This window comes from Phaethon aethereus (assembly GCF_964289735.1).
Source record: "Phaethon aethereus genome assembly, chromosome: 25".
Lineage (NCBI taxonomy): Eukaryota > Metazoa > Chordata > Aves > Phaethontiformes > Phaethontidae > Phaethon > Phaethon aethereus.
Genome location: NC_138601.1, coordinates 3,438,015 through 3,464,520, shown reverse-complemented (window position 1 = coordinate 3,464,520; position 26,506 = coordinate 3,438,015). Strand labels below are relative to the sequence as shown.

The 26,506-nt window shown below is 40.4% G+C and overlaps 1 protein-coding gene across 4 annotated transcripts in view; it reads right to left on the bottom strand.

The window, feature by feature from the left end:
• TLK2 (tousled like kinase 2) overlaps positions 1–26,221 on the bottom strand; it is a gene marked incomplete at both ends in the record, with an annotated part of 39,140 nt that extends 12,919 nt beyond the window's left edge. Inside the window, 12 exons of one of the 4 annotated variants that reach the window (XM_082010654.1) lie at positions 1,328–1,480; positions 2,865–3,001; positions 4,365–4,475; positions 5,893–5,985; positions 8,920–9,015; positions 9,594–9,761; positions 12,505–12,600; positions 13,719–13,762; positions 14,823–14,892; positions 17,369–17,440; positions 24,240–24,305; positions 26,141–26,221. In XM_082010654.1, the coding sequence (XP_081866780.1) occupies positions 1,328–1,480; positions 2,865–3,001; positions 4,365–4,475; positions 5,893–5,985; positions 8,920–9,015; positions 9,594–9,761; positions 12,505–12,600; positions 13,719–13,762; positions 14,823–14,892; positions 17,369–17,440; positions 24,240–24,305; positions 26,141–26,221 (1,187 nt within the window). The remainder of the gene's footprint in view (positions 1–1,327; positions 1,481–2,864; positions 3,002–4,364; positions 4,476–5,892; positions 5,986–8,919; positions 9,016–9,593; positions 9,762–12,504; positions 12,601–13,718; positions 13,763–14,822; positions 14,893–17,368; positions 17,441–24,239; positions 24,306–26,140) is intronic. The other 3 variants (XM_082010655.1, XM_082010656.1, XM_082010657.1) reach the window with 3 other exon arrangements.
• Between the last annotated feature and the right edge of the window lie 285 nt (positions 26,222–26,506).

Below are 26,506 nucleotides of genomic sequence, written 5' to 3'. Positions count from 1 at the left end.
TCAAGACCTGTACTGCCACGTCTGCAGAATAAGCCACACTACAGCTGCATCAGTCTGCTGGGGAAAAACATCCCTACAGAAATGTGGAAAGCCTCATCCTGTCCCTTAGATATGAAAGTTTACCACAGCGAACAGCAACGCTTCAAAATATCTATGCATAGACCATCAATTTACTTCTCTAAACTCAAACGTTGCAATACAAAAGGACAACTTTAAAACTTTATTTAGTTGATTTTAAGATCACTTGGCCAAAACAAGGGGTAAATGCCTCTGTTAAAGCTACGTATTTGCAGAAAGCACACAGTGCCCTCCAGTACAATACACCTGATCTGCAGGCACCAGCATCCTATTTGGGGGCACCGCCCTGGTTGCTGAGAGCACCCTGTATATCACGATTCACCCAGTCATATGCCATCTCTGCTGTGACTGCAAAAGGGAGTGGGAGCTTTTACTTCACACGTGCTTTTAAAGACCAAGACTTCAAAGGGCTCCAGGAACTTTGAGGTCGAGTCATGCTCAGAAGATTTAATAGTGCAAAAAGAAAAGTGTCACTTAGAGTTATGGTATTAGCCAACACCAATAAAATGAAAACCGTAAAAGAAACTGGTAGAAGGTAGGAGAAAGTCTCTGACTTAATATCAACTCACAAAAACTTCCCAAAAAATATTTTTCTTGTGAGACACAGTTTTCCTCTCTAAGAACATCAGGACTCTTAGAGCACCAATAACTTCCAAAGGTGGGGGGCAATCTTCTATAAGAAGAAAGAGTAGCACTTCAACTACCTTTCCATTTCCCTGACTCGGGTATCTGCAAAGGACTGCTTTGGAGATACAGGTCAATGCTTAATGCACTGCCTTTAACAGAGAATATCTTTTTTCTTCAGTATACCAAATTAATTGTTTGAAAAGCCTTATCAGAGAGTACATGGAAGTAAAGGCTTCTAAACGTGTACTTTTTTCTTTTTTCCAAAAAAAAAAGCACCACATATCACAAAGCAATATCAAAATCAATTCTGAAGTTACAACACTTAAGAAAAGGACACCACTTTTCAAACTTGACACAACAGGAATACCAAAAAAGTTACTGCATTCAAAAACAGCTAAGCTCATACAAAGTCTGGACTCAGCAATGATCCTTGTTTTACTCCAATGAAAACTATTTAGAACTGCAGCCAGATGTTGCTGAATGCCAGGCTAATGCCACAGTATTCATTTGTGCATGGACTGAAGCCTAGAGGCAAGGGCAAGATTCCATTTCCCAGTAGATACTTTGTGCTCTAATCAAAGCATGCAGCTTTGCAATGCACCAAGGCGGCTGCGTAACCTACGTTTCATTTTCTGCTCCATTGGTCTTGTTCTTGCGCTGCTTCTGCTCATTGCTTGCTGGAGGGGTCTGTCCCATTGCAGGTGGCTTCCGTTTCGCTAACATTTTTCGTTGTCTTTCTATTTCTTCCCGCTGGGAATTTATCCTTTCCTGTTGTCTGCAAAGAAGAGAGTAGAAAAGACATGAAGCAGATAACTAATGGTATGTACTCAGTTGTCTTCAGCATCTGCTCTTAACAGACTGGAGCAATGAATTTCGAATCAGTTGTACTTGTAAGATTAGTAACAAAATATTTTTGTACAGAAAAGCGGGATGTGCCAAAAATTATGACTCAGATTTTTTTAAAGGTATTCTTACATAAAAGGGGATTCTTTTCGTGGCCCACAGAAATCTTTCAGTAAGTGAAAGGGCTTATTCATGCACAGTATATCCAAAACCAAGGAGTTGCTAACCTCACGGAAAACCCAGGGATCCATGGTAAGTCACTAGCTTTCCACATACTTTTTCCTAGAAGGCTCTGTTCTAAATCTCAGATTTTCTTTTTAAAACTACTCCTGAAGTCTCGCACTGTCTGAGAAAGTATCCTTATACTTCAAGGGTATAGTTAAACTATCCTTAGCTCTCTGAAATATAACCAACACCATTCCCAATTTCTCTAAAAAAGTCTCTCCTCCAAGATAAAAAGACTATATTGAAACATTTTACAGTTATAAAGGCAGTCTTGAAATTTCAAGTCTAAATGACTTGAGCATTTACATCCTTAATTCACTTTTTAAAAGAGACTGAGAATGCAGGTAAATACTCCAGAAGTGTTTCTTCCTTGTCTTACAGCACAAACTAAGGAGGAAATATAAAGTCCTTAATCTGCGCCTAACAAGAGTTGCACTTCCCTGTCAGACTAGAGAGAAGTGATATGATTTTAAAGGATCACACATAGCTCGCTCTAACACAATTAATCTGCCAAGTCCTACTTAAAGGTCTAGGTCAGGTGGGAATTTACTGGGTATTTCCATCAACATCCTGCATAAAAGGGTCTCTGATCTTCATTTCCAGGTTTCTGCAGCCCCTTTGATCACTGTTACCAGCAGGCAAAAAAAAGTTAAACAGTATGGATTTTTTCTTTTAAAGATTCTCTACTTTCAACTTAAAAAAAAGGAGCTAGTTAGCCTGTCTTGACTGACATATGCAAGTATGCAAATCAAATTGATTGACTCAAGATACATGTGAGAATTTGGTCCACCCCTCCACCCTAAGCACTGCACAGAGAGGTAGGTGCACTGAGAGTACCCAACAACGAAGCCTACTGCTTTCCAACCCAGAGGCCAACTCAAACAATTTGATTCCGGTTTCAAGTCTGTGGAGCTTTAAGTGGAAACATATTTCTCACTTCAATGTGAAAACGTTCCCCATTGTCAGTAGCTGCGTTCCTATCTGATCCTTTCATGCATCAGTCACATCATTCTCACATTTTGACATGCAAGACATCACACACAACTGCTTAGTTTTTCTGTCTCTGAAGTTAAAGACAACTCTGTCCTCACTTGATGAGGTTCTGGAAGGCATAGCCATCTGTCCACTGCTCAGTGAAAGACGCCCCATGCCGCACCGTAGTGAAGTGACCTAGCCTCAATCGATCCTGCATGCTCTTATCCCTGCAGGCCATCTTCTCCTGTTTTGACTGAAAACAAAACAAAACACATGTTAAAATATAAGCCATAAATTATCGGCCAAGACCTGTGCTGTGTTTTAAATCACTACCAATTCTTACCACTTCTCATTGTTTCAGTACTGCTTATCTGAAACCCAGATGAAAATCACTGATCAAGTTACTGCTGGTGCCTCACACTGGTCTGAGGGGCATTTGTTTGACTGCCTCCTTTCTGACATTTCAGCCTCATCTTTCCTTCCCCATTACTGCTTGGGCAGCTCACAACCATTCTATCATCAGCTGAAATCAGTCTAGCAGTAGGATTAAAACTACCCCTTTGTATCAGTAGCTTACCTAGACTCCAGACATGGCTGTGATCAGGCCCTTATTCACTCAAAGAGGAGATGAAGGAAGGAAACGCACCTTGAATCACCATTAAGACTAAGCTACAGTGATCAGCCAGCTCACTCCTAGCCTTGCACCACTCCCAGAAGTGCCACAATCTCAATTAGGTCACCAATATGCATAAAAACTAGTGGTGGTGTCTGTCACAGAGTGTTTCCACTAAGTGAGAGGAAAATTCCAAGGCCTGAGATGGGAGCAGCAAAGCTTCAGTCACTTAGGGTTAAGGGTGCCCTCACTGGAGCTATACACCACTTATCTGAATGTCAGGTCTCCGTAACATCTAGCCCAGAGTTACAAATCCTCCCAGAAAGGGGAGTCTCATTCAGCCAAGAACAATCAGCTTCGTGACAAAATCAACTCGAACAGACTGCATGTACTGGCCAGCACCCTGGTGCTTTTGCCCATCCAGTGCCCACAAACAATAGATGTAATTGGCCAACAGGTGAAAGAGCAATCAAACCCCCACATTGTTTAATGATCAGGAAATCTGGAAATCTTTCAACACTGAAGGAGGCTGGACACTAGTAAACAGCAGCCTGGCTAGAGTATTATACAAAGCAATGATCTCCAACTTTGCCATCTGAAAGAAGGAAAGGTCTAAATCACTTGCCCATGTCACAGAGCGTATCTGGCAATTTCACTGCACAATGGGATACTGCTCTTTTATTGCCAGCGCTGGACCATGTTGCTTTTCAGGTGGATGAGTTTCCAAATCAAGGAATGCCTGCTGCATTTAGAGCTCAGACTATTTCACTTAAGCAAGGGAGATCAGTCTTTGAGACTGTGAAAAGTAACCAAACCAAAACATTCTGAACCATTTCAGTCTTAGCATTACACTCCTATTTGCAGAGAAATAATTCAAGACAGAAATCCAGTTGTCTTTTACCACTATAGCAATAGCAGCAGGCTTTCACTGCTCAAAAGAAGATAGTGAAGTTTTCGAAGATGTGAACTGTAACTGCAGAGATGTGGCAAGTCCCCTGCTCACCTTTTCTATAAGAAGCTTCTTGCTCATCGTTACACATCTATTCAACCGCTCCTTGTACTTCTCCAGCATCTTTTGCTGTTCATCTATCTGCCGTCTCAAATCACAGTTGGCCTAAAAGTGAAAAGAGAAGAAAAGCCTTTGACTTTAAATCACTCAGAGCCAAACTAAGCATCACCTAGGAAGAGTTTCTCCAGCTAGCTCTAGGCATCAGATTAAAGAAAGCAAATCAACAGGATAAGAAAAAAAGACTAGGTTCCTCTTTATCAAAACATCCAAGCAAAGCTCTTCAGTTTTTAACCCACTCAGTTCTTAATGTCCCTCTAGAACAGGGAATTACTATGATCTTGGGTCACGTACAAGAGAATAAACACAAGCACAAGGAATTTTTTTTTTTTTTTTAAAAAACACTTAAGACCTTGCCACAGCTACCAAGTCTCAAAATAGCTTAGTCATCCCTGGACTATCCTCCCCCTTTAGCCACAATAGTGGCAGAGGAAAAGGATGGGGTAACTCCCTTTGCACTTTCAATTAAATTCTCATTCAAGTTACTATCCATCAGCCCTGCTATATAGACGGTTCCCAGCAACAGCTGATGTTTTTAACACAACCACAGTGTACAGCGGGATTTTATGTGCAACCATTTTAATTGATAAAAAGTTAAATTTAACCATCCCGCTTCCAACCAATAGTCTGGTTTCCGATTAAAGCACAGATGGTAAAAAAAAGAATAATCTATTTCCTGCTTCATCGATGATCTTCCACAAACCCACATGTGCCTTCGTGTATGTCTCTATGAGCTTGTCTTAGCTCTTTTAGGTGCTGAGATCCGACACAAACACCAAAAGCCTTCCCTCTTCTCCCTTTAGTGTGTTTGCTGATCCTTTTCAACACTTCACAAGAGATGCCCCTCCAGCTGATGAAAGCTAAATCAATTAGAATTCCCTCATTAAGACAAGATCCTTGATTTAAAGGTATTTATCTTTTACTGAAGAATACTAACAGGTTAAGAGAAGCTTTTTTCTTTTGGTTTGATCAAAAGATGTTCTCCTCATCTCTATACATGTCACTGACTCTCACAAATGAACATTTCAGAATACAACTTCCTAGTCTACGAGAGGCTACTGAACATGTGCTGAACAAAAGCAGAGTCAGCTCCTCAGTACTTAGAAGAGGGGAATAATTCTGCAGAGAAACATGGTAAGTTAGCTAGCAAAACACACAAATGTGCAACAGAACAAAGAAAGGCCAACACCACTGCTGAGGACACAAACACCTGAGCTACAACAACTCTGCACTGCATAGCCACAGTCACTGCTACACTGCTTGTGGATTCAAGCAGGCCCAAACAGAATATCTACAAGCCAAACAATTATCTTGCAAGTAAGAGATGACTGGATTTGTTTTACCTTGCGAGTGTTGATTCTACAAATGGTATATGAAATCCTGCTCTGCAGCCTAGCTGGCACATGCATTCCAGGTATCTTTAAATAGCAGCTTTTTGAACAGTTGTCCCACTTTAAATACTTACTCTTAGTAAGTCATCTATCCTCCCCTCCTTCTTCTCCAAGTCAGAGTTCTTACTGTTTTCTAGTGCAGATATTTTTTCCATTGTGAGGTCAGACTGTAGGGAAAAATTACCATAAACCACATTTAAGAAAAAAGATGAGATTTCAGATAGTCAGCATGTAACATCACAGCATAACCTTCTCTGATCTGAAGTTAGGTGTCTAAGAAGGAGGAACCAATCCCCCGCCATCCTAGCAGTCTGGAGAAGAACTTTCTCCATTCTTCAATTTCTTATTACATGGTGGGCTCCTCCAGCATAGGCAGTCCAGTCAGCTAGCACAAAGCTGCTCTGAAGCACGCAAACTGGTAACACTTAACAGGCTACAACATCCTCCATGACCTGCAAATTTTGGTTTTATAGTTGAGTTCTGCCCGCTCCTTGGTGGTGTCTGACATTCACTGTCCTTTCCTGCAGTGCAACATAGCTTGTCCAGGAAAAAGGCTTAAGAAAAAAAACACCAAATCCCAACCTCTCATCTGGAATATCAAATTTATGAGATCTTTCACAGGCACAAACAACCGCCTGCTAGACAAAAGACAATACCTGTGGGTTCTAAGATGGTCTTGACAGGTAACACAGGTCTTCATTTTAAAATATTGTAACAGATTGACAGCAGGAATATTAGGCATAGGTCCTTCTGACAAACTGATGTACTAGTGTCCACTAGGGAGAGGAGCTTTACAATTCTTGAGTGAAACCTATTTGGAAAGTTCTCTGGGGTGCAGCACATCTCAAAGAAGTGAGAGTTATAGCAAGGAACAGAAGACAAAAGACATGCTATATTCTCTAGCAATAATAGTATCTCAAACTCAGCACTCTGATGAATGGGTGGGGAAGAAAAGGGAAAGAAATCAGTATGAACACAACATCCAAAAAAACCCCAACCAAGACAAGGGAATCTCACTCCATGACTGCATACACAGATTTCACATTTACGGCTAGCAATCAACTATCCTGGTTCTGAGAAGAGTGAGCAAAGACTCATCCGTGGAGCTTTTATATAACTGTTCTCCAAATTTCAGGCTTGCCTAGAAGCTAACACCATGAAGTAAGAGACAAACTTGGCTGACTGTTGCTTCTCTACATACACCCAGTATGGGAAAGCTCAAAAAGAACACCTGCCAGCATTAAGTATCAAGCAAGATGAGCCTAAATCCCAAAAGACAAGAGGAGGCCTGGGCAGGTCACCTCAATTCTGCCTATGCTTCCTGACAGCCTGCAGGAAGCACATGTGACAAAAGCTTTTGCCACTGAAGGCAATGAGAAGGCTGGCTGTTGAAAACCTAGGCTGCACTCACTCAAATAGCAAGAAGTTTCTGTAGTAAATTACTTTTATGTCACTTTGGCAAATGCAGACATGCTTGCACTGTGTCAGATGAAGTCATGCTTCAGGATGCATGCTCTTACATGTGACTTCATCACAACTCACCTTGCCTCACCGCATTTGGAGGGCCCTAGCACTGACTGAAAACACTAAGAAAAATCATGCTCGTGCTGATTTGCTTTTGGCATTGCCAGTAGTGATTCAAACTGGAAATCACTGAAGATCTTTTTTTTTAACCCTATCAACTCCAAACAGGTTTGGAAGGGAAAAACAAGAATGTATACGTGTCCTCATCATGCAGCCAAGCATCTTCCTAGATTCTTTGCCTTCAGCATATGCTACATCTAGACCTCCAGAGAATACCATGAAGCTGAGCATTGGCAGAAAGCACGCTCAGATAATGCGTCACCCTTTTCAAGGAAAATGGACCCTGTGGGCATGCTAAACACAGGAGAGAATAAAAACCACCTTGCTCACTCCAGGGGGGACGACTAATTTACGCATTGGTGTTGGGACAACAAAGATTGAAATCCGAAAGTTATCTCTGGCAGGTTCTTGAGTTATGGCATTATTCTTGCATAATTCTCCATGCAAGAGCAAGAAACAAGGATCTTCACAGACCAGCATTTTAACAATACAGACAACATATGTGACCCTGGTGACAAAAAAGGCTCAGAGACTTAAGCTAGTTAAGTATCCCCCCAGGTAGACTGCAGTTCTTCATGCACAAAGAACTTGTACCACCTGCTGGGGAAATGGAGAATGAGCTTCCCCCAGCAATAAAATAATCTCTGACACAGGCAGATGTGAGAAAATGATTGACACAAAACTGATTGTTTAAAAATCACTCAAGGGAAGGGTCAGTCACAGACAAATCAGGGATGAAACTCAAAAGATTAAAAGCAGGCTTGGAGAAGAAATAAGCAAGGTGCATTGCAGATAAAGCTGAACATCCTTATAAGCAACAGAGGAAGATGACACAGCTAAAAGTAAATCTTGCCATAAATCCACAAGAACAATCTTAACAATTTAAAAGGCACCAGAAAAGACAGCTGCACAGTCAAAAGAGCTACTCCTCTTCTTGACCCCAGGTCAGTGAAGTTGCTGAGAAGCACTGTCAGGAACACATCACATTCCACCTTGACAGGACAAACTATGCCACAGGTATAATCTGCAGAGGCCAAAGAACTTCCAGACAGACTGTGGATATTTGTACTGTAAGTAGTGTGGACGCACCCACGACCCAGCGCTTGAAGAGAGGCATTCATAATTATCATTCAGGTTTCCTTCACGTCTTCACTTACAAAGAGAGGAAGAACATTCAGGATACAACAGAACTCAAATGGACAGAGCCAAGGTCTTCCTCTCCTGAGCAAATCTGCACACAGCTGAAGAACTGCCCACAGTATTGACACAGAAAAGCCTCAGTAACAGGTTAGGCAAACTGAAACAGATTAGCAGCAACTGAAAGGCATCCTTTACAGGATAAGGAACAAAGTTCAGAGTGATTCACTTCAATCAGTAGGTACAGACTGAGTTGGGACTACTGGCTCTTTTCACTGGTAAAATTATATCTACTACAAGTGGCATCCTCTGGTGTGGAAGACAAGCTGCATAAAGCTTCAATCTCATATCCAAGAGACGTATCATCTAGTGAGCTATACCTGTGACTGTTTGTGCTGGATGGAAATCTGTTTTTGGGAAGTGCAGGAATGCTCAGTGTTCCCTGATCCGGTAGAAGATGGGCTGCCTTGCTGGGCCTGCAAAAGAAAGTTAGTGCATTGTTATATGCTCCTCAGCATGACCACTAGTGCCCATGCAGATATCCTTATCTTTACACAGGAGGTGCAGCCTGGCCTGGGTATCACACTTTCATGTTAAGGTTTAAGAATGCTCTAGAGATTTTGTTCATTAAAACAAGAGAGTCAGTTTCTTTCAAGAAGTCTGGCCCAACCTGCTAAAGGATAAAGCTTTTAAAAGCCTAATATAATTCATGCCAGCTGAGGTTAAGCAAGGCCAAAAAAACCACTTCTCACAGTAAGACTATACTTCACCTTTTGCTTTTTTGCATCTATCAGATTAGCCTCTCAGATGCTATTATTTTCATCTGCATAAGATTTTGAGCCGTTAACATAAACTCAGGTCATTTTATTAAACAAGCAAAGCCTGGGACCTAGAACTCTTCACAAGGAAGATGAACTTACCAGAAGATGGTAGACTTGGTCATCAATAAACCAGGCTGCACTTGAACCACTGTCTTTGAGCAGAAAAGCTTCGAATTCCCCATCCCTTAACTAGAAACAACCCTCAGGATTCAAATCTTTTCAGAGCTGCTCACCGAGACAAAAGTAAAACAGAGGCCACCTCCCCTCTGTGCCAGCTGCTCATTCTCTAGCCGCTGTTTCGCCAGCATCACCGACATCAGCGTTGGCAGAGCAGAGTGTTCCTCCTGTGGTTCCTTTGCTGTGCTGCCGTCTACCCCATACAGCGGCTGCTCCACTCGCCGCTGTAACACAGTCAAAAAAAATACAATGAACTTTTTTTTTTTTTAAAGCGATTCTCTGACTCTGCCAAAACTGTTGTCAGTGAAGCAGCAGCTCAGGAATGAGCAGGCAGCATGGCGAGGATCTGATAATTCAAACAGGACTCCTGGAGTGACTGTTCCAATGGCAGACATCAAAAAGTAGATGAAGTTAACAATTAAAAAGAAAAGTAACAAATGAATACACAGGACAGATTTCCCTGTCAGTTAATATACCCCTTTCCTTTGCAAATACATGTATTTCAGAGTCACTGAGGGAAAACAGGTTGTAGATGCAAAAATCTTAGTGCATTGTGACTTTGTCAATGCATTCAAAATTATACTACTTGATGTTTTTTAACGACTCATTTTAGAACAGCCAATGCCATGATACATTTGTTATTCTGGTGAAGTAAACTGACTCAGAACTGCTAAATGTCAGCAACCTAACTATCACTAGGACCCAGACGTCACGATAACCTAATTTCTGTCATTATAGCTGGGACCAACCTCCTGCAAGACAAGCAAAGTACTAACGCATTCCTGAAAAATCTTTTTGATTTGACATGCATTGCGTCTTTTAAAGGCCAGCTCCTTTCTCCTGCAGTAGACTCGTTTTTCAACTGTGATACAGGAATTGGGTTCAATAAGAACAAGAATCATCTGAGCCACATTGATTACAGCACCCAGAATATCATTGCTCTCACTTTAGAAGCCAGCCCATCACTGCTAAAACTTGGCAGTCTGGGTAATAATCATCTAAGTCCTTCCAAACTGTAACTCTGGGCCAGGCATATGCCACATAGAAAGTAAACAGCCAGGTCAGGCTTCAGTTTTTTTAAAACCTAAATTGCAACCTGAAGCATATTTTCTGGCTAACATTACAAATGTCAAGAGTGTGCTTTCTTCTCCGAAAGAATGCTTGTATATAAGAGCGACCTTGCAAGAGCCTGAAGACCTGCAGATCATTCTTCTGATCAAAGGAGAAGCAAGGCAATTCAAAGCAGTCAAGAGATTCAAAGACAAGAAGTAACATCCTGAAGCCATTACAATTCCTCCGCAAGGTCTGATTGCAGAAAATTTCCAGTACAGTATAGATTATCTCACAGGTTTGGAGGAGGTTTGTCTCATTGTGAAAGACATTTTAACACTCTGCTCTCTTACTAGACCATACTGACATCTGTAATGGGTAAGATACTCAATCTTCTCCAATTTTCACTCATCCCCCCATTTTTGGGGGCTTAGCTCAAACCATCATTGATATTCAGTGTGTAAGAGGACAGATCTTGCAAATGCACATAATAGTTTGTTATGAAGAAGTAAACATTACAGGTTTAGCTGCAAGAGTAAAGAACAGAAGATAAGACAGACAAAGGGCACCTGAGTAAGGAGAGAAACAAACCGGCCTAGTGAAACTAACTGTAACATCAGTGTTCATCACATGAGAAATACTCTGTTCAAGCTTTTACCCACAAGCGTAGAAGAAGAAAACTAAAGGAAGAATCAACTTGTCCCATTATAAACACTTGTAGGGCATCTCATCTGCTAGAATAAAGAACTGTCCCTAATACCTCACACATCTGCAACATTCAGAGATGGTATTTCTTTCATTATCTTCTCTTTAAAGAGGTGTTTTAGTGAATTAATATGACAGGAGGAAGGGCTCTTCAATTAACCAGATATATTTTAATTTTTGTAAACATCAAAAATATCTAGAAGCCTATCTGACATTCTCCCTTAAAGCAGCACTAAAAGCGTCAAAAATCTAGCAACATGTATTGAATTCTGAGCAGAGCACTCAGGGTTGGGATTTAGTTCGGTACACATTCATGAACTGTGCAAAGGTCTCTGCAGAATAATGTAATCAGTAAAGACTTTGCATTTGATTTTCGGAATACTAACCTTTCCCATAACGCTCCATACTTTTATGACACTCAACAAATGCTGAAAATTTTTAAAGAGGGACCCAGGCGATGTTCAAAACTAGAGATCAGGCACCAGAGCCTCTGAATATTGCTTTGCTAGTTGAAAGAAATTTCTTTAGCTGCTCCGTGCTAAAATGGCTTAAAAAATACCACGTTATTTCTTCACATTCAGATCTTGCAGAAATGCTGCGACAGCAAAATGGAATTAATGTAACCAAAAAAAATAGCAACAGATGTGCACGTATACACATTTCTTTGCAAGATTTTGCTAATGGACCTTACAAGTCACACGCACGTAAACAGAAGTAAAAGAGCTTCCCAATATAATTATGGTATGCACGTTTTTTCAGTATCCCCAAAGGGCCCAATCAAGATCGGAGTATCATTGTACTAGTGCTATATAGATATACAACATACTTCCAGCTTGATAGAGAAGTTCATGAGCTACAATGGAATATAAGATAACTAATATGTCAGTTCCACCTTTTATTAAGGACAGCGATCTATCTGTAAACCACACAGCACGCTAAAAACATTGATCTTGCATGCTTTAAGCTCAGACATTTGTATCAGTTACAACTGGACTAGCCACTGTGACAGGGTCCTAAACATCTGGCTTTGCTGCCAGAACCCAGTTTCAGATTTTAAAAAAAACAAACACCTGAACTGAATACAGAGTAAGCCAAATCACTCACCAAGAGACACTTCTTTTCTGTTCAGAACCTTTTATTACCTGTCTGAAGCACAGTCACCGACCTAATAAGTGCCATGCCACCAGCTCTGACCCCAGGAAGAACACTTACCGGCAAGGGGTTGGATAAGGAATGCTGTGGTGATGATCTGGCGACAGGCGGCACACTTCTACCAGGACTGGTTCCTGGGCCACTTCCCCCAGCAAACTGGCCAAAGCAACAGATTTGATCATCAGTAATTCCACAGAGATACTATATTTAGGCAAATTTCACAGAGACAGAAGAAACACATTAATCTTAAAAATGAAGCCTTATAGGCTCTAGGGACTCATTTAAGCAAACTGAATATAAGCTAAGAAGAAAACCCTCATGCACTGTTTTCAAAAATAACAGTAAAGGTAAGTACTCCAGACAAACATTCACATTTGCATCGACCACATTGCTCTTTTCAACACAAAAAGATATAAATGTACACACTTGGCTACAGATCAATTATTTACTCTATAGAATTAGGAAGCCCACTCCCTGTGAGGAGATGTGTCTAACCGTGCTCCACAGAAGCGTAAGAAATGTACACCTCCACTGAAGCATCTGTGCTGTCACTATCAAAAACAGGGTATGTAAGCAGCTGGACAACTGGTCTAGTTCGTACAGAAATTTGTATGCTCCTGCACCACACAGTGTACCACACTTATAAAAAAAACTTTGCCATGAAAGAAGTAAGCACTAAAAAGCACTTAATTTCTGACTCCAAGTTACTCAGTAAAATAAAGAAGAAACTTAAGAGAAAAGCTAGAGCTCTGGATTCTGCAGAAAAACTTCAGAAACCATGCAATAAAACAAGAATATTGATTTTTAGAATGCCCATCACTGGTTTGGGGAGGGGTCTCCATCTCCCATGTGGTAGCAGCCTGCCATGGCAAGCTTTTCTAAAGAGGGAACGCTGTAAACAACTTCCCACTCAAACATCAGTGGGACTTTACAGGTAGGTTCTTTTGCAGCACTGGACCTATATCAAAATAGGTTTGTGTACCCAGAGATATCCTCATCTGAGATCCAGGTTCCAGTGGAAATCAACCTCGAACCTATACTTACGTGGCTGCTCTTTTAAAAAATTGCTTAATCAACTGTTCTTAGAAATGTTGATTTAAAAACCAACTTCCAAAAATCTCATATCCTCTCCCTAATCAGATTTGAGCATGTCAAGTTAACATTGTCACTCAATGACTCCAACCAGTAACAGAAGTCACATTACAGACTTCCACCTACAGATTCTGCATATTGTTAACTCAAGCAGATTTCTCAGACAATGTAAAAATGCTTACCTCAAAATAATCACTAATTTTATGTCCCCTAGGAGTGCCTTTACCTATAAAAGGAAAACAAAGGATGAAAATAAGAGTTGATATTTTTAAGAACAGAAGTTATGATACCATTCTAAAAAACTACTTCTGTATTTTGACCCTCCTTTCCCAGTAGAAAGGTGCACCACCCATCACAACAAAAGCTTCTGCACGACAAAAGACTGCGCCAGGGTTACAGCTCTCGTGCTGTTGCTGGGAGGGTTTACAGTTGACAATTCAATTCACTCTTAATTCCAAACACATCAAATCCAATCAAACAAGCATTCACACTTGCTAAAGTACTTAGAAAACACTAAACATCACTGATTGTTGCATAGGTTCTCCAAAACTTCCTTCAAGATAAGGATGGAGCAAAGAGTACTTTTACTCCTCCAACTTCAGGTAAATTACTGCATATTAGATCTCTCACAAGCATTCTTATAAGAGTTATAGAGATAATTAGTGGTGGCTTAATACCAGCTCATTAAAACTTAGTCCTTTTCTCCTATTATACTATCAAAGCAGTTCTGTCAACACAATCCTCGTTACTTTCTTGTTCAAGAATAAAAGAAATAGAAATCTGCCCCTATGCCCATTTGCTAGGAAATCTGAACTTGGACTTGAATGTGGTGGGTTTTTCTTAGTACTCTAAGACAGCACTGCCTGCTTTATACTTGAGTACAGTTCGTTCTCTATTTGTTGTGGTGAGAATTTACTCTAACAAGGCAGGCATACGCCTCAAAAAGCAAGGAAGACAGTACAGCCTGTATTTTGAAGGCTGGGTGCTGTATATGTAGTGATGTGGGACCAAAACAGCACTTCAGAGAAGCCATATTAAGCCTTTGGGCAGTCTGTCCCATAAAAATGCAATAGTTTGTGCGAATAAGCTGAAGACGAGTATTTTCCTGCCAATGAGGATAACAGGGCTCCCAGAAGAGAACTATACCATCGTGGAGTAGTTTATAACAAGCTGCCTGACACACCCTTGAGAAGAGCCATTAGTTTCCTAGGACACTGACTCTGCAAAACGTGCACAAATTACCAACCCTACAGAAATCCTGCAGCAGTGTCAGGAGAATGAATTACCTTGACTGGTCTCATATGCTTCTGCTTTCCTTTTTCTATTCCGCTGGTCATTCTGTTTTTTCTCAGGAGTCTGTTAAACAATACTTCAAAATTAACATTTCTGCAGTTATTCCAAGATTTAAAGAAAATGCCAAAACACAATAATCTGCTCCATATCCCCAGTGGCCATTTCACTTTTCTGGTGCATTTGTTTCTACTGCTGGTACTTAAAGAAACAACTGCTCTCAAATAGCTGCTACCTTCTGATGTATGTGCTGCAGAAGGGAGAGAACACGGTTAGGAATAAGGTTAAATTTTTTTCTATTTCAGTTGCAGCAAGCCAGCCTCTACTGCCCAGTTACCTCACATGGTTAGCAGAACAAGTTCAAATACTTATAAAAACCTGTGTAAACCATTTCACAGTGATCACACTACTGGTACAAGAGGAGTAATAACAAGACATTTGAGTACAGGCATCCAAATTTGCAGTCCAGTGGCTACTCACAGTCTACCAGAACAATTCATCTTGCCTGCAGCTAATGCTTCTTCCCAAAGCTCTTTGCAGACGGCTACAGCTATCCTGTCTGCTGGTGCACAGCTGCAATCTTACACAAAACACAGCAGAGCTCCCCAAGATGGCAGCCAGGAGAAAGCTGCCACTGATGCAGCAATTCACCTGGACTTCGCTCTCATTAAAGTCAAGGGTCAGTTGCATCTGCCATTTCTGTGAGCAACCAGAGACCTGAGGGGCAGCTCATCACTGGACAGCGATATATCTATGCACAGGCACAACAAAGCGCACCAGTGGGAGGCTTAAAGGCTCCAACGGTGTCATGCCTATCTGTCTGCACAAGGCTAGTGAGCCTAGACATGTGAGTGTGGAGGAGACCCTGGCATGGTGCTTCCCCCATCACCAGGATCACTTATGTGGCCAAACCTTCTGAAAACATTAGGAAGCACTGCGTTAGAAACAGCTTACTGAGGTTGCTGGAAAGAAAGATATCTTGTCATTTACATCACCAACGTCATTTAAAAAACATCTCTTATCCCAGAGGGTCCCAAATAATTTCCAAGCTATATGCTTTACAATCGCTGCAGCCACCACTAAACTATAGCCTGGGGGCAGGAAGAAAACCACAGAGTGCAAAACACAACTCTGGGGGAGGGAAAGCCATGGCCAGAAAGTTTGTGGTAAACCTAAGTTTCATGCTCTTTGGAAACCAAAGTCCAAAGTACCCTGTTTAAAGATCTCTGCCAAAAGACTTGCACACAGTAAGCACAGAAATCAATCTACCTCCTTCAATAGGATAAAAAGGATAAAGCTGACACAGCCAGAATCTAAACCTGGCTGTGTCCCCAGTGGATGCTGGACATCTACAGTCCCATGCTACTAGCTGGGCAGTCACCAACATGTTATTATTTTGGCAAAAGGATGGAAGGGATGTTAAGACAAAGGTGGCTACTGTGTCTGCAAAGTACTTTTTAGAATGGGGGGACTGAAAACTCCATGTACCAGCTCCTGTATGTGTAAAAGTCAATGACATAGCCTCCTCACTGCGTAGCAAAGAGCAACTCATGAACAGTGTTGGCATGACTGTAACACCACAGGCTCCATTACAGCCCCCGTGGAACTGTAAGCATATTAATGAGATTCAGTTTAAGCTGTTTTTCCATTCAAATACTTACATAACAGATAATGTTGTGTGTAATTTTTGTTATAGACTGAAAAAGCAAGGAATGGTAGATTTGATTATGTCAGCTTGGTCAATTTAAATCACTCCACAGAATTTCATAAAAAAACCCAAGTAAAATAAGGATGAATACTCAGTTTACCACTATTAGCTATACTTACTTGTATGGACGTTAAGATACTGCATTCTCAAAAGACTTAACTTCACCAGGCACCTCATATCAGTACTGCCATATAATAGAGGGAAATATGATCCAAAACTTACCTGATAACTGTGTGGATAGTTCTTTAAACGCATAAGAAAAAGCATTTAAATTTGAGATTTTGCTTTATTAACATGGAATTTTAAAGTAAAAATGTAACTCTGCAATTCATTTTGCTGCTGTAGCAAGTGTTTTGAAATAGTTAATCCTAAAGCAGTGATATTAAATAGGGACAAAGCACAAATTTTCACCTCCCCACACTTCCACAGAGTGATTCATAAAAATGCTCAGCTTTGTACAGACTTCTGCGAATTCACATATTTGATAGGTAAGGCAAACTTTTCCATTAATGTTCTCTGGCTTTTTATTTGGCCAAAACTGTATCCAAAACCAGCACACAAATCACAATGCAGTTGAAAATGTTTTCATAAGCTGAGCTTTACGAATGCTGTATTTTTGGGGTTGGGTAAAACCCGCCTGCTACAGTGGGAAGCTTCAAGGACTGTTTCACAGCATGGTCCAAGGACTGTAAGGTTAAGATCCAGACTAGATACTTCCACTAGCCCCCTTCACACCCCAAAAAACACTGTCACTCACTCTCAATTCTTTCTATGTTTTGCATTCAATCATGTCCCCCTTAAACCCAATTACCATGGGCATTTGTGCCTGCTTACCTCCAATTCTTTATCACTCAGAGAACCCACGCTGCACAAGCTCTGGTTGGAAGACTCACTATTTAATGGACCCTAGTGAAAAACAAGCAAAGACTGTTAGAAACAACTTCCATACAAGGCAGATAAGTCCTATCAAACATTGCATCTCTGGGCTAACTACACTGCTCTAAGTCACGTGAATACAGCAGCAACACAGGTCAAATACCTAGACACATGACAGGTCACTAAAAAACTTTAGAAGTGTTTTGGAGCAAGATGGAAGTTGGACTGCCAGTTAGACCGTCTTTTCTCAGTATATCGATCCAGCCTTTGCAATGATATTTCTCTATCAATCTATATCCTAACTGCCCTATTTAACCACATCCACAAACCAGCCAAGGCAGTATTCATAAAAGTCGAAGACAATTGGCCTGAGAAACAAAACTTCTGATTTGTTGAGTAGCAGTAGTTCCAAGCTCAGCTCTTCAGGCAAGCAGCTACTTGACCCTGGGCTAAGAATTTAGAGGCATCTTCCATCTGGCAAGGCAGCTATTAGTATTATCAGATGCTGGCAGTACCACTAATTTTTCTTTAAATGTGTATTTTTCATGCTTTTTTAATGGTAAGAAAGTGAACAAGTGAAAGTTGTGTTAACAGCAGTACAACTGGCACCCATAAGACAATCTCTCACTAGGCTATTTTATGGACCTGTGGCTGACCTGCCAACAGAGCACTTGCTCCTACCAAGCTACAGCACAAATTCAAGAGGTTGGAATAGATTTACCAAAGTGGTATCCAGGTACCGACAAGAGTCTGCCTGCATATTTGCAGGCTCTGTTGGATACTCATCTGCATTTTTCTGTATCCAAGCATTTTTGAAAATTATTTTCTAAAATCTGTATCAAAACTGGCTTTAAAAGGAAAGAAAAGTGAATCATGCAAAGTCACCATGTTTTAGCCTAGTGCTGTGACACAAAAGTATCTTCCCACAGATCTAACTTAAGAAATCTAGACAAATATGACAAAGATATAAAAACAAGATTCACAATTACTGACGGAATGTATTAACAGGAAGAATGACATGATCAAGTCACCTCTCCATTAATAACTTGTGAGCATCTTTTCCCAAAGATTCATTCTATTTTAGCATTCTTATTTTTGCAGTAACCGTTTCCCACCAATCAATCTTTCCTCAAGGCAAAGCCACTTCTCATTATATACTTGAGACTTATGAGAGGGGTAGGGGAGAATACTTAACACCAGAGAAATCCCACCGTAATTATTTTTGAGGGTAGCAGTTCTCCCTTCCCCATTTATGAGGCAAACACAACCATCAAATTAAACTTGTGACACAACCTAGCTATTACTAACCCCAATTTCCAAGCAGGCACCCACAGAAAGTAAAAGTTCTGTTTACCTTCTGTATTACACTGTGAATGTTAACTACCAAATTTGTTTCTCCTCAAAGGACATGCTTAGTTGCTTCAACAAAAACCAAACACACACCCCCCTCCCCAACACTTGAACAGCTCAAACAGCTACACATTTAGGATACCCTTTTAAAAGCAATTTATTTTAAGAAAAATTGCAGATTTATACTCTTTAAGCCATACCATTACCCCTTCAACTCATCACACAAATAGCTCAAGACCAGAAACATATTTTACCTCACCTCTTCAGCAATAGTTGCTTTTTAAACAAAGAAGCAAGCTGCCCACCACCCAACATGACAACTCACAAATCTTATAGGTACAACTGCCAATTATGTGAGGGATTTATTCCTTGGCCAATAGCATGTAACAAAAGTGCCAACACTAACCTTAGCTACATCCACATGAAGGACTGATTAAAAAAAAAAAAGTAATATCCTCTGGCAAGTGGCAACAGAAAGTTAATCTTTCCACCCATGCAAAAAGCTTGTTTATAAACTGCACAAATGCTGTCCTCTGAAATCTTTCACTTCCTCTCATGAACTCAAACCCCAGCAGCACATCCGAGACATCAACCCTCTGTGCAAGCGTGAAAACTTTATTAGGTGCAGGAACATCTCAGCAAATTAACATTTGCTGGTCTCAGATGTACAGGCTGGGGTTCTGACATGACAAAGATGAAAGTTGTTTCCACATTTGCTTAAATTTTGCTGCCTCCATTTTGTACATGGATAGCAAATGACAGGAACAGCCTCTCCCAAAATGCCTTGCTTGAGCTTTTCAGAACACTGTGGTTGAAATGGTATGGCACTGGCTTACGAAGAGCCAATGTTTCAGCAATGCACTTGTATTCTAGGGTCACCCAGAGAAATAAACTGATGAGGCCAGCTACAGTTAGCAATGATCCTAAGATTTTTTTCATAAATACATGTTTATCCTCTCCAGTACAAAAAAATCTGCTCAGTTTGCATCTGAATGTAAAGTTCCGGAGTGCAAGCAGCTGGAAAAAAATGCCTAGTACAAAACCCACAATTTTTTCTTACTTCCAGTACAACTACCTGTATCTACTATTCTGCGTGGGAAACTTACAGCTCTAGCAGTTGGAATCAAACACATTTTTTGCATCAACAAAAGAGCAGTTCACTTCTGATCACAGATTCTTGAAGAGCAAAACCCCCCCATTTTCCCTTTAAAACTTCCTCTAGAAACTACACTGAGAAAATTGTAAAACTGAACTCAGTGCAGTAGTGGAAAGGGTGAAAAGGAACTAACAACTTGGTTATGGAACCAGAAAAAAAAAACAGCTTGTCAGTTGTCTATAAGTATCCAGCAAGTTCAACTGTCACATGTATTGATACTGTGAAAAAATGCAGAATTAATTCTTTGTAGACACGTTTCTATCCATTTCCACTGCATGAGCTTTCCTTTCCCTGGATTACCTTCTAGAAGGCCTTCCACTGACACTTCTCTTACAGTAAAGTATTAGACCTATCTTACAAGCAAGGAGCTTAAGCATCTTGTGCATGTCAAAGTTGGCAAAAGTCTTGTTTTGAGGTATTCCGGCTATGGAAACACAAATTGTTCATTAGAACGTGCTGTACTTGAAGCAAAAAGAGATGCAATACCTAGGATGTTTAAGGAACATGGCCTAGTCCTCAGCTGCACCTCTTCTCACGTACTTACGCAAGAGAAAGAAAAAGCAAGTTTTCCTGATCATCCAGCTAGATATCTAGTTTCACACATAACCTCATGTTATCAACTGCTTATAGCAACAGGTTTAGACAATGGGTATGAGAAACTATATTTCTGAGCATCTCCCCCTCAACTAGCAGTCAGTACGTGTGTGTATAAAAAACTCCTTCAAATATATGTTTTATCATTCCTGACTGTTTATATTTAACTCAGCAACTGACATTGGATAAATGTTCAGTACTTAATTTAGCATACCATTGTAAGTGGTCATGACACAAAAGGAATTAAAGGAACAAACCTGAATTTTGGAAAAAAACAAGTAAGCAATGCCAAAGAATACTAGCATCAGAATATCACTGGGGAAGTAGCAGTAGGGAATAACAAGCATGCAATCATTTACAGAGGAAGGGCTTATAAATTTTGTTCCTGAAGAAGTCATCTGCACTGGCATCTGGCTTTTCTAGCATGGACTACTTTGGGATAATACTGCACTTCTCTGATATCACTTACAGCCCACTCATCCACTGTACCCTGTCAAGAGAATCGGTGATGGGGCTCAGCAAAAATTCAAAATACGTGGGTCATCTGAAGTAAGCTAATAGTTTCTATAGTGTTTACCCAAATGACAAGCACAAGAACAGCACACACTTCCTCCTCCACAAGGAATTTCTTTCTGAGATAAGCTGGCATGCTCTTTTCCCTTGTGATTCACCTATCAACTGCTGCTTCTAAGTCTGTGACCTACCTATGCACAACAAAACCTCCATGTTAAGAAGTGGATGCAACAGTAGCAGGCTCTTTCAAGACTCCTACTCGAAGACAAGAATTTAAAATCTGTCCACTCACATGAGCTGATTAGTCATTTCTCCTTTTGCAAGAGCCCTGGAAAGGCCACAAATGAGGCACAATGGCTGAAGTTTCAATAGAAACAACGTAGCCTGATAATAGCTCCCATCGGATCTTCCATAACAAAGATAGCCTGATTCAGATGGCCTTACCTTCAAGACTATCTACTGCCTCGCATGACTTCTGCATTTCCTCAGCCTCTCTAAGCTGCCAAAAATGATCCCTCAGGCCTGCCTGCAACTCCTACATTGGGCAGTCTCCGTTTTGCGTCCTCCAATTCCTGATATTGAAAGAGAACTCTAGGAATTCAGGCTGCCTAGCCAGAGTCTCCAACGTGGACTTACAGCAACATGCACTGCAAAATTATCTTGCCAACTCAATGGCAGAGACATGCTTCATTACCTCAAACCAAGGTACTCGGGTTTTTCTGAATTCTGTAGGAAATCAAGAGATTTCAAAGGGAAAAAGTATCGTCAATCCTTAGTTCCACTAAAAGTTAGTGCTGTCTCCACACAGGCTTACACTAAAGTGAAATGGTTGGATGGTTTTCCAGTTACTCTGGTCTAAGACAGGTTTAATTAACATATTCTTATCTTATTTCAAGCACCACATAAGTATGAGAATTACAGCTTGCTTCTTAATTAGGCTTTTAGAAAAGCACAGTATTATAGCCAATAATGAAATCTCCAAATCACCTAGGTCTTTTTGCCATGAGAAGTTAATCTACTATCAGATGTTCACAGGTAACCGCCACTACATCAGATGGGTAAGAAGATTTGCAACAGGATTTGCTTGGCTTCCATTACGCCTCAAGAGTTCTCTCCAACTGAAAAAATAGTATTTTTATTTTACTGACGGCAAAGTGGTCAGAAGGTTCACACAATTCACCCTAACCCTCAGTTCAGGGGCAGAAATAGAACTGAGATCTGACAACTATTTCTGGGCTCTAATAGCCAGACAACACATTTGAAATAAGTAATGTTGCACACAGAAGCATCCAAACAATTTTCAAGTATCTGGCATAAAGTCCTGGCACATTCTGTGATAGCTGATAAATTCATGTCTAAGTTTCAAAAGTCTTATTAGCCGGATTTTCTGGTGGCATGCGAGACCTGTTAAGGACCACCACTATGCAGCACCACTTCCCTCCAAGGAAGACATTATTCTCAAATACAAATTCTCAACTTGGTAACTTCACTGCTAAAAATGTTGCTAAGTAGACCACGCAACTGGTAGTTACTGAACTGATCAAGATTGCTAGAGTGACAGAGAAAGGGTAAAAACCAAAACGATACAAGTAAATGCTGTTCTTTTTTATGAGCAATTCTCTTTTTGGAGGCAGATGTTCTGCAGCATAAGCGACATTCTTCAGGTTATTTTCATTTCCCTCTTTATGATACCTTAAAGAGGGAGGAAAGGGAGCAGTAGCTACCACCAAGACTAATACTTCTTCAATTCTAGCAGTCATCTGGATCTACAAAATTCCTACAGCACGCCAGAGAAGGTTGCTGTCTCCAGAAATACTTCAGCCTTTTCAGTTTAGCTATAATAAAGTGGCACACACAGCTCCGTTTGAAGCTCTTTTAAAGACCAAACTCATAGAACATACACGTACTGCTGTGATGATCCACCCTGGTTAAGCCTGAGACAAGCCATGTGCAAATACATATTCACCCACCACAGTTACCTATTCCAATTCTTGCCTGGGAAAAGTCTGTGGAAATGACACAAATCCTTTGGTGTTAACCCACCTGATAGCTTAAAGGCAGCACCCAGACAGGGGGAAGGGAGAGAGAAGATGAGAACAGACAAAATTAAACAATGTTATCTAGAAAAGCAAACTACATTTTGTCTTCTGTACCTACTGACCCAAGGAAGATGTCTGTGATGACTGGTCAGAATAATGCCTCCATTAAGTGAATGCGCTTAGACTTCCCCTAGCAAGTAGACATAAATGGGAGCTAAATAATTAGGAATACTGGTAGGTGTCAGGTAGTCATGTGTTAATTCAAGGACTTGCTTTGCGAATTTGGGGAAGAATGGCACTTTACCATATGGCAAGAATAGACATCTAAAGCATCACTGGCTTTTTGAAGCTGTCTAGTGACCTGGATGAACCACATGAGTATAACAGTTGCCTAGAAACATTCCTTGCTCATAGATTTGATTCCATGTATTAACTCCCAGCTTCTAGAGAAATATATTCTTCAGCTACTAAGTGAGATAATTCATCACAGATTTGCCACAGAATTTTGAGGTGTTTGGGACTGTGAATGACCTCAGTCATTGGGTTGTGCCTTCAGTTACCACAGGAGGTGACAGCACACAGCTGTTTCTAAAACAGTTTAGGATTTCTGTCCTCTACTACTGTTACTGGAAAGCTCTTCCAGAACCCCATGAGTCTGATGGCTAGAAGCATTTTTCTAGTTTCCAGCCTAAAAAATTTATTCTAGATCAGCTTGGTCTTACTCATTTCTCAGAAACATGACGTATAGTTCTTTACTTGCAAACATGGAGGGAAAGTGGGCTTTAAAGCTGCAGTTGTATCAAGGATGTAAAGTAGTACCTTAGTTTTACACAGGTCCAAAATATACCCTGTATTTTTAAACATTAAAGAAACCTAACCAAACGCACTAAGTGATACACCCAGTCAGTGGAAGGCAGGAAGCTCAGTTACAACTGCCTGCTGCCTTCACCCAATAGGGGAGCATCTAAGATGACATTTCTTCCTTTTATGCAATAAACAGCAACAGAACACCTTCTATCCCAGGAGGATGTGCCAGTCCCCGTCCCACTAGATGGCACTAACTTACTCTATGCAGCTTTCCTTAAACATTTAATTGGAGAGCGCTAAAAATCTTAGTTGAATCATACAAATTGTATCACAGCTTTCCCAATATATTCCCTTTAAGACAATGACCTACCAATGCCAGTGCGGAGCATGACGGACGGAGACTTGGGGGGGTAGGGAGGGAATTTGAAGCACCAACCTGGGAGGGAATGTAGTATCTGAGATTAATATTGCAACCAAGATTTGCTGCAACATAGTAGAGTCATGCTAATTCATATCAATGGTTGGCTGATCTATTGCAAATTAGCAAGTATGCAAGTAAATAAATATATATTATTTGAAATAAGTGTAATGCACTTTAACAGTTTACTGACTACACAAAGTAAAAAAAACTATACTGCATAACAACAGGTAAAAATAAAACTCAGTAACAGAATAGCTTTGCTCAAAGCAAAGCTTCCAAGAAATTAGGCTTTTTTACTTGGATATGCTTTAGAAACAAAAATGAGTTTTCAATATTCACCCTACAGAGAAAGGGCATGTACTTTCTTGTCCAAAAATATTGAAAACATACTTAAGACTTGCTTTCCTGCATCTTTTAAAGGTTATTCCTTTAAAAGGAATAGTTTCTAACATTCTTTGTGAGCACTGAGTATGTTAGCGCTATTTTAAAGCAACGACAGCATCTATGCTTCTAAGTTGTCGCTATTCTAGAAAGTTGCTGGCTTTATCTATACTGATTACAGCTACAGATGCTAATGTGACATACATGGAGGGAAGAGGCAAGAAACAGATGAAAACGTACATAAAATGTTGTAATATTGTATATATCAAGTCTTTCAAGATTGTAAATGCATTATGTACCATAAACTTTTATGCTAGTAAAAGCCTTAAGACAAAAAGTCTTAAGAGTGGGGAAAAGATCAAAAAAACCCCACACACTTACTTCAGTAACTGAACCTGTTACCCCGTAACAACTTCTAGTGTTAATCTTCCTTACTACGCTACCTTACAGCTGAACATTTTACTTACAATCCCTTCCAAGACTTAACCTCGTTTGAATCCTGACTGAAATACAGATCAGAAAGAAAAGCGTGAACTCAAACAAAACCCTTTTTCAAGTTCTGATTTGCTTTGAGTTTTTCTAAGAAACACAGCATCTACAAAGCTTCTTCCCTAAGTAATTCTAAGAGGTTTCTGAAAATTATCTACCAATGATAATGTTGTTTTACCATCTACCTTGATGTTGTCCAAAACTCAGTGTCTTCTTCAAAAGCAAACTCTTTATCACTGACCTAGTTTAAGTTGAGTTCTGCCACCATTTCATTACTCAGAGAGACTATCAATTAACACTACCAACAACATCTGGAGAACTAACAGCTTAATGCTAGTATATCAAGCAACCACACAATGTTATTATTTAAGTGCCTTACTCAGGAAAGGCAGCTACTGAACAGTTATGAAGTTGTACACGAGGACAAAGATGGGATTTTACTAGCAGGCTGTGGATCACAGATACAGGAGAGCTTACCTTCAAATAGTTTTTGTGTGTGTGTTCTATGCGACCGAGTACACAGTTTTAGCACACTGCACCCACAAAGACCTAAACAAACTCCTGAATATGTTAAGCCTGGTTACATGTTGTATCAAACACAGTAAACTTGAAACTGTATCTAACAAGTGGCCAAATTCAGTTCTCAAATGCATTCTTGGAGAGGAGACAGATGAGATTCCCACTTCCAAAGACAAAGTTGTCACAGGTTTTTTTGGGGTGTACAAGCTGCCTTAAGATGGCGCAACTCCTAAGAACTTAATTAGAACCCAAAACCTTCTGTACAGCAAAACATCTGCTCATAGATATCCCATTTTCATTCCTCTTAAATATGCTTCAAGCAAATCAGCAGTCAAAACACAACTATCGGTACAAAACATTCTGCTAGCAAAGCAAAATTATCCATGTAGAAATTAAAAAAACAAAGTTCAGCGCAGGATGGGTAAGCAGGCATGCCTGTTACCAAAGGTACTTATACACACCTTAGCAACCCCGACTCCAGTGAACCTGGCCTCCAGTAGTTCCTGCCTTCGTGGGTCCAGGCTATGCAATTCTTCCATCATTTCTGCTGCTATGGGAGAACAACAGTCAGATTATGCAATGCAAGGAAAGGAGAGAGATTTAATATTCTGTGCCACTGACAAGACTCAAAAAGTGCCTGTTCTGCAGCACAACCATGTAGAAAGAATTTTCTTGCAAGAGAAATGCAAGATTACCAAGCAATAACAACATGACTTTGCCACCATAGTACTGCATTTAAACCATAACCCTGCTGGACAGTTTCCTCTTCTATCTGTGGTACCAGCCATTTCAAGATCTCTAAACCCAAGAAACCAATTATGTCACAT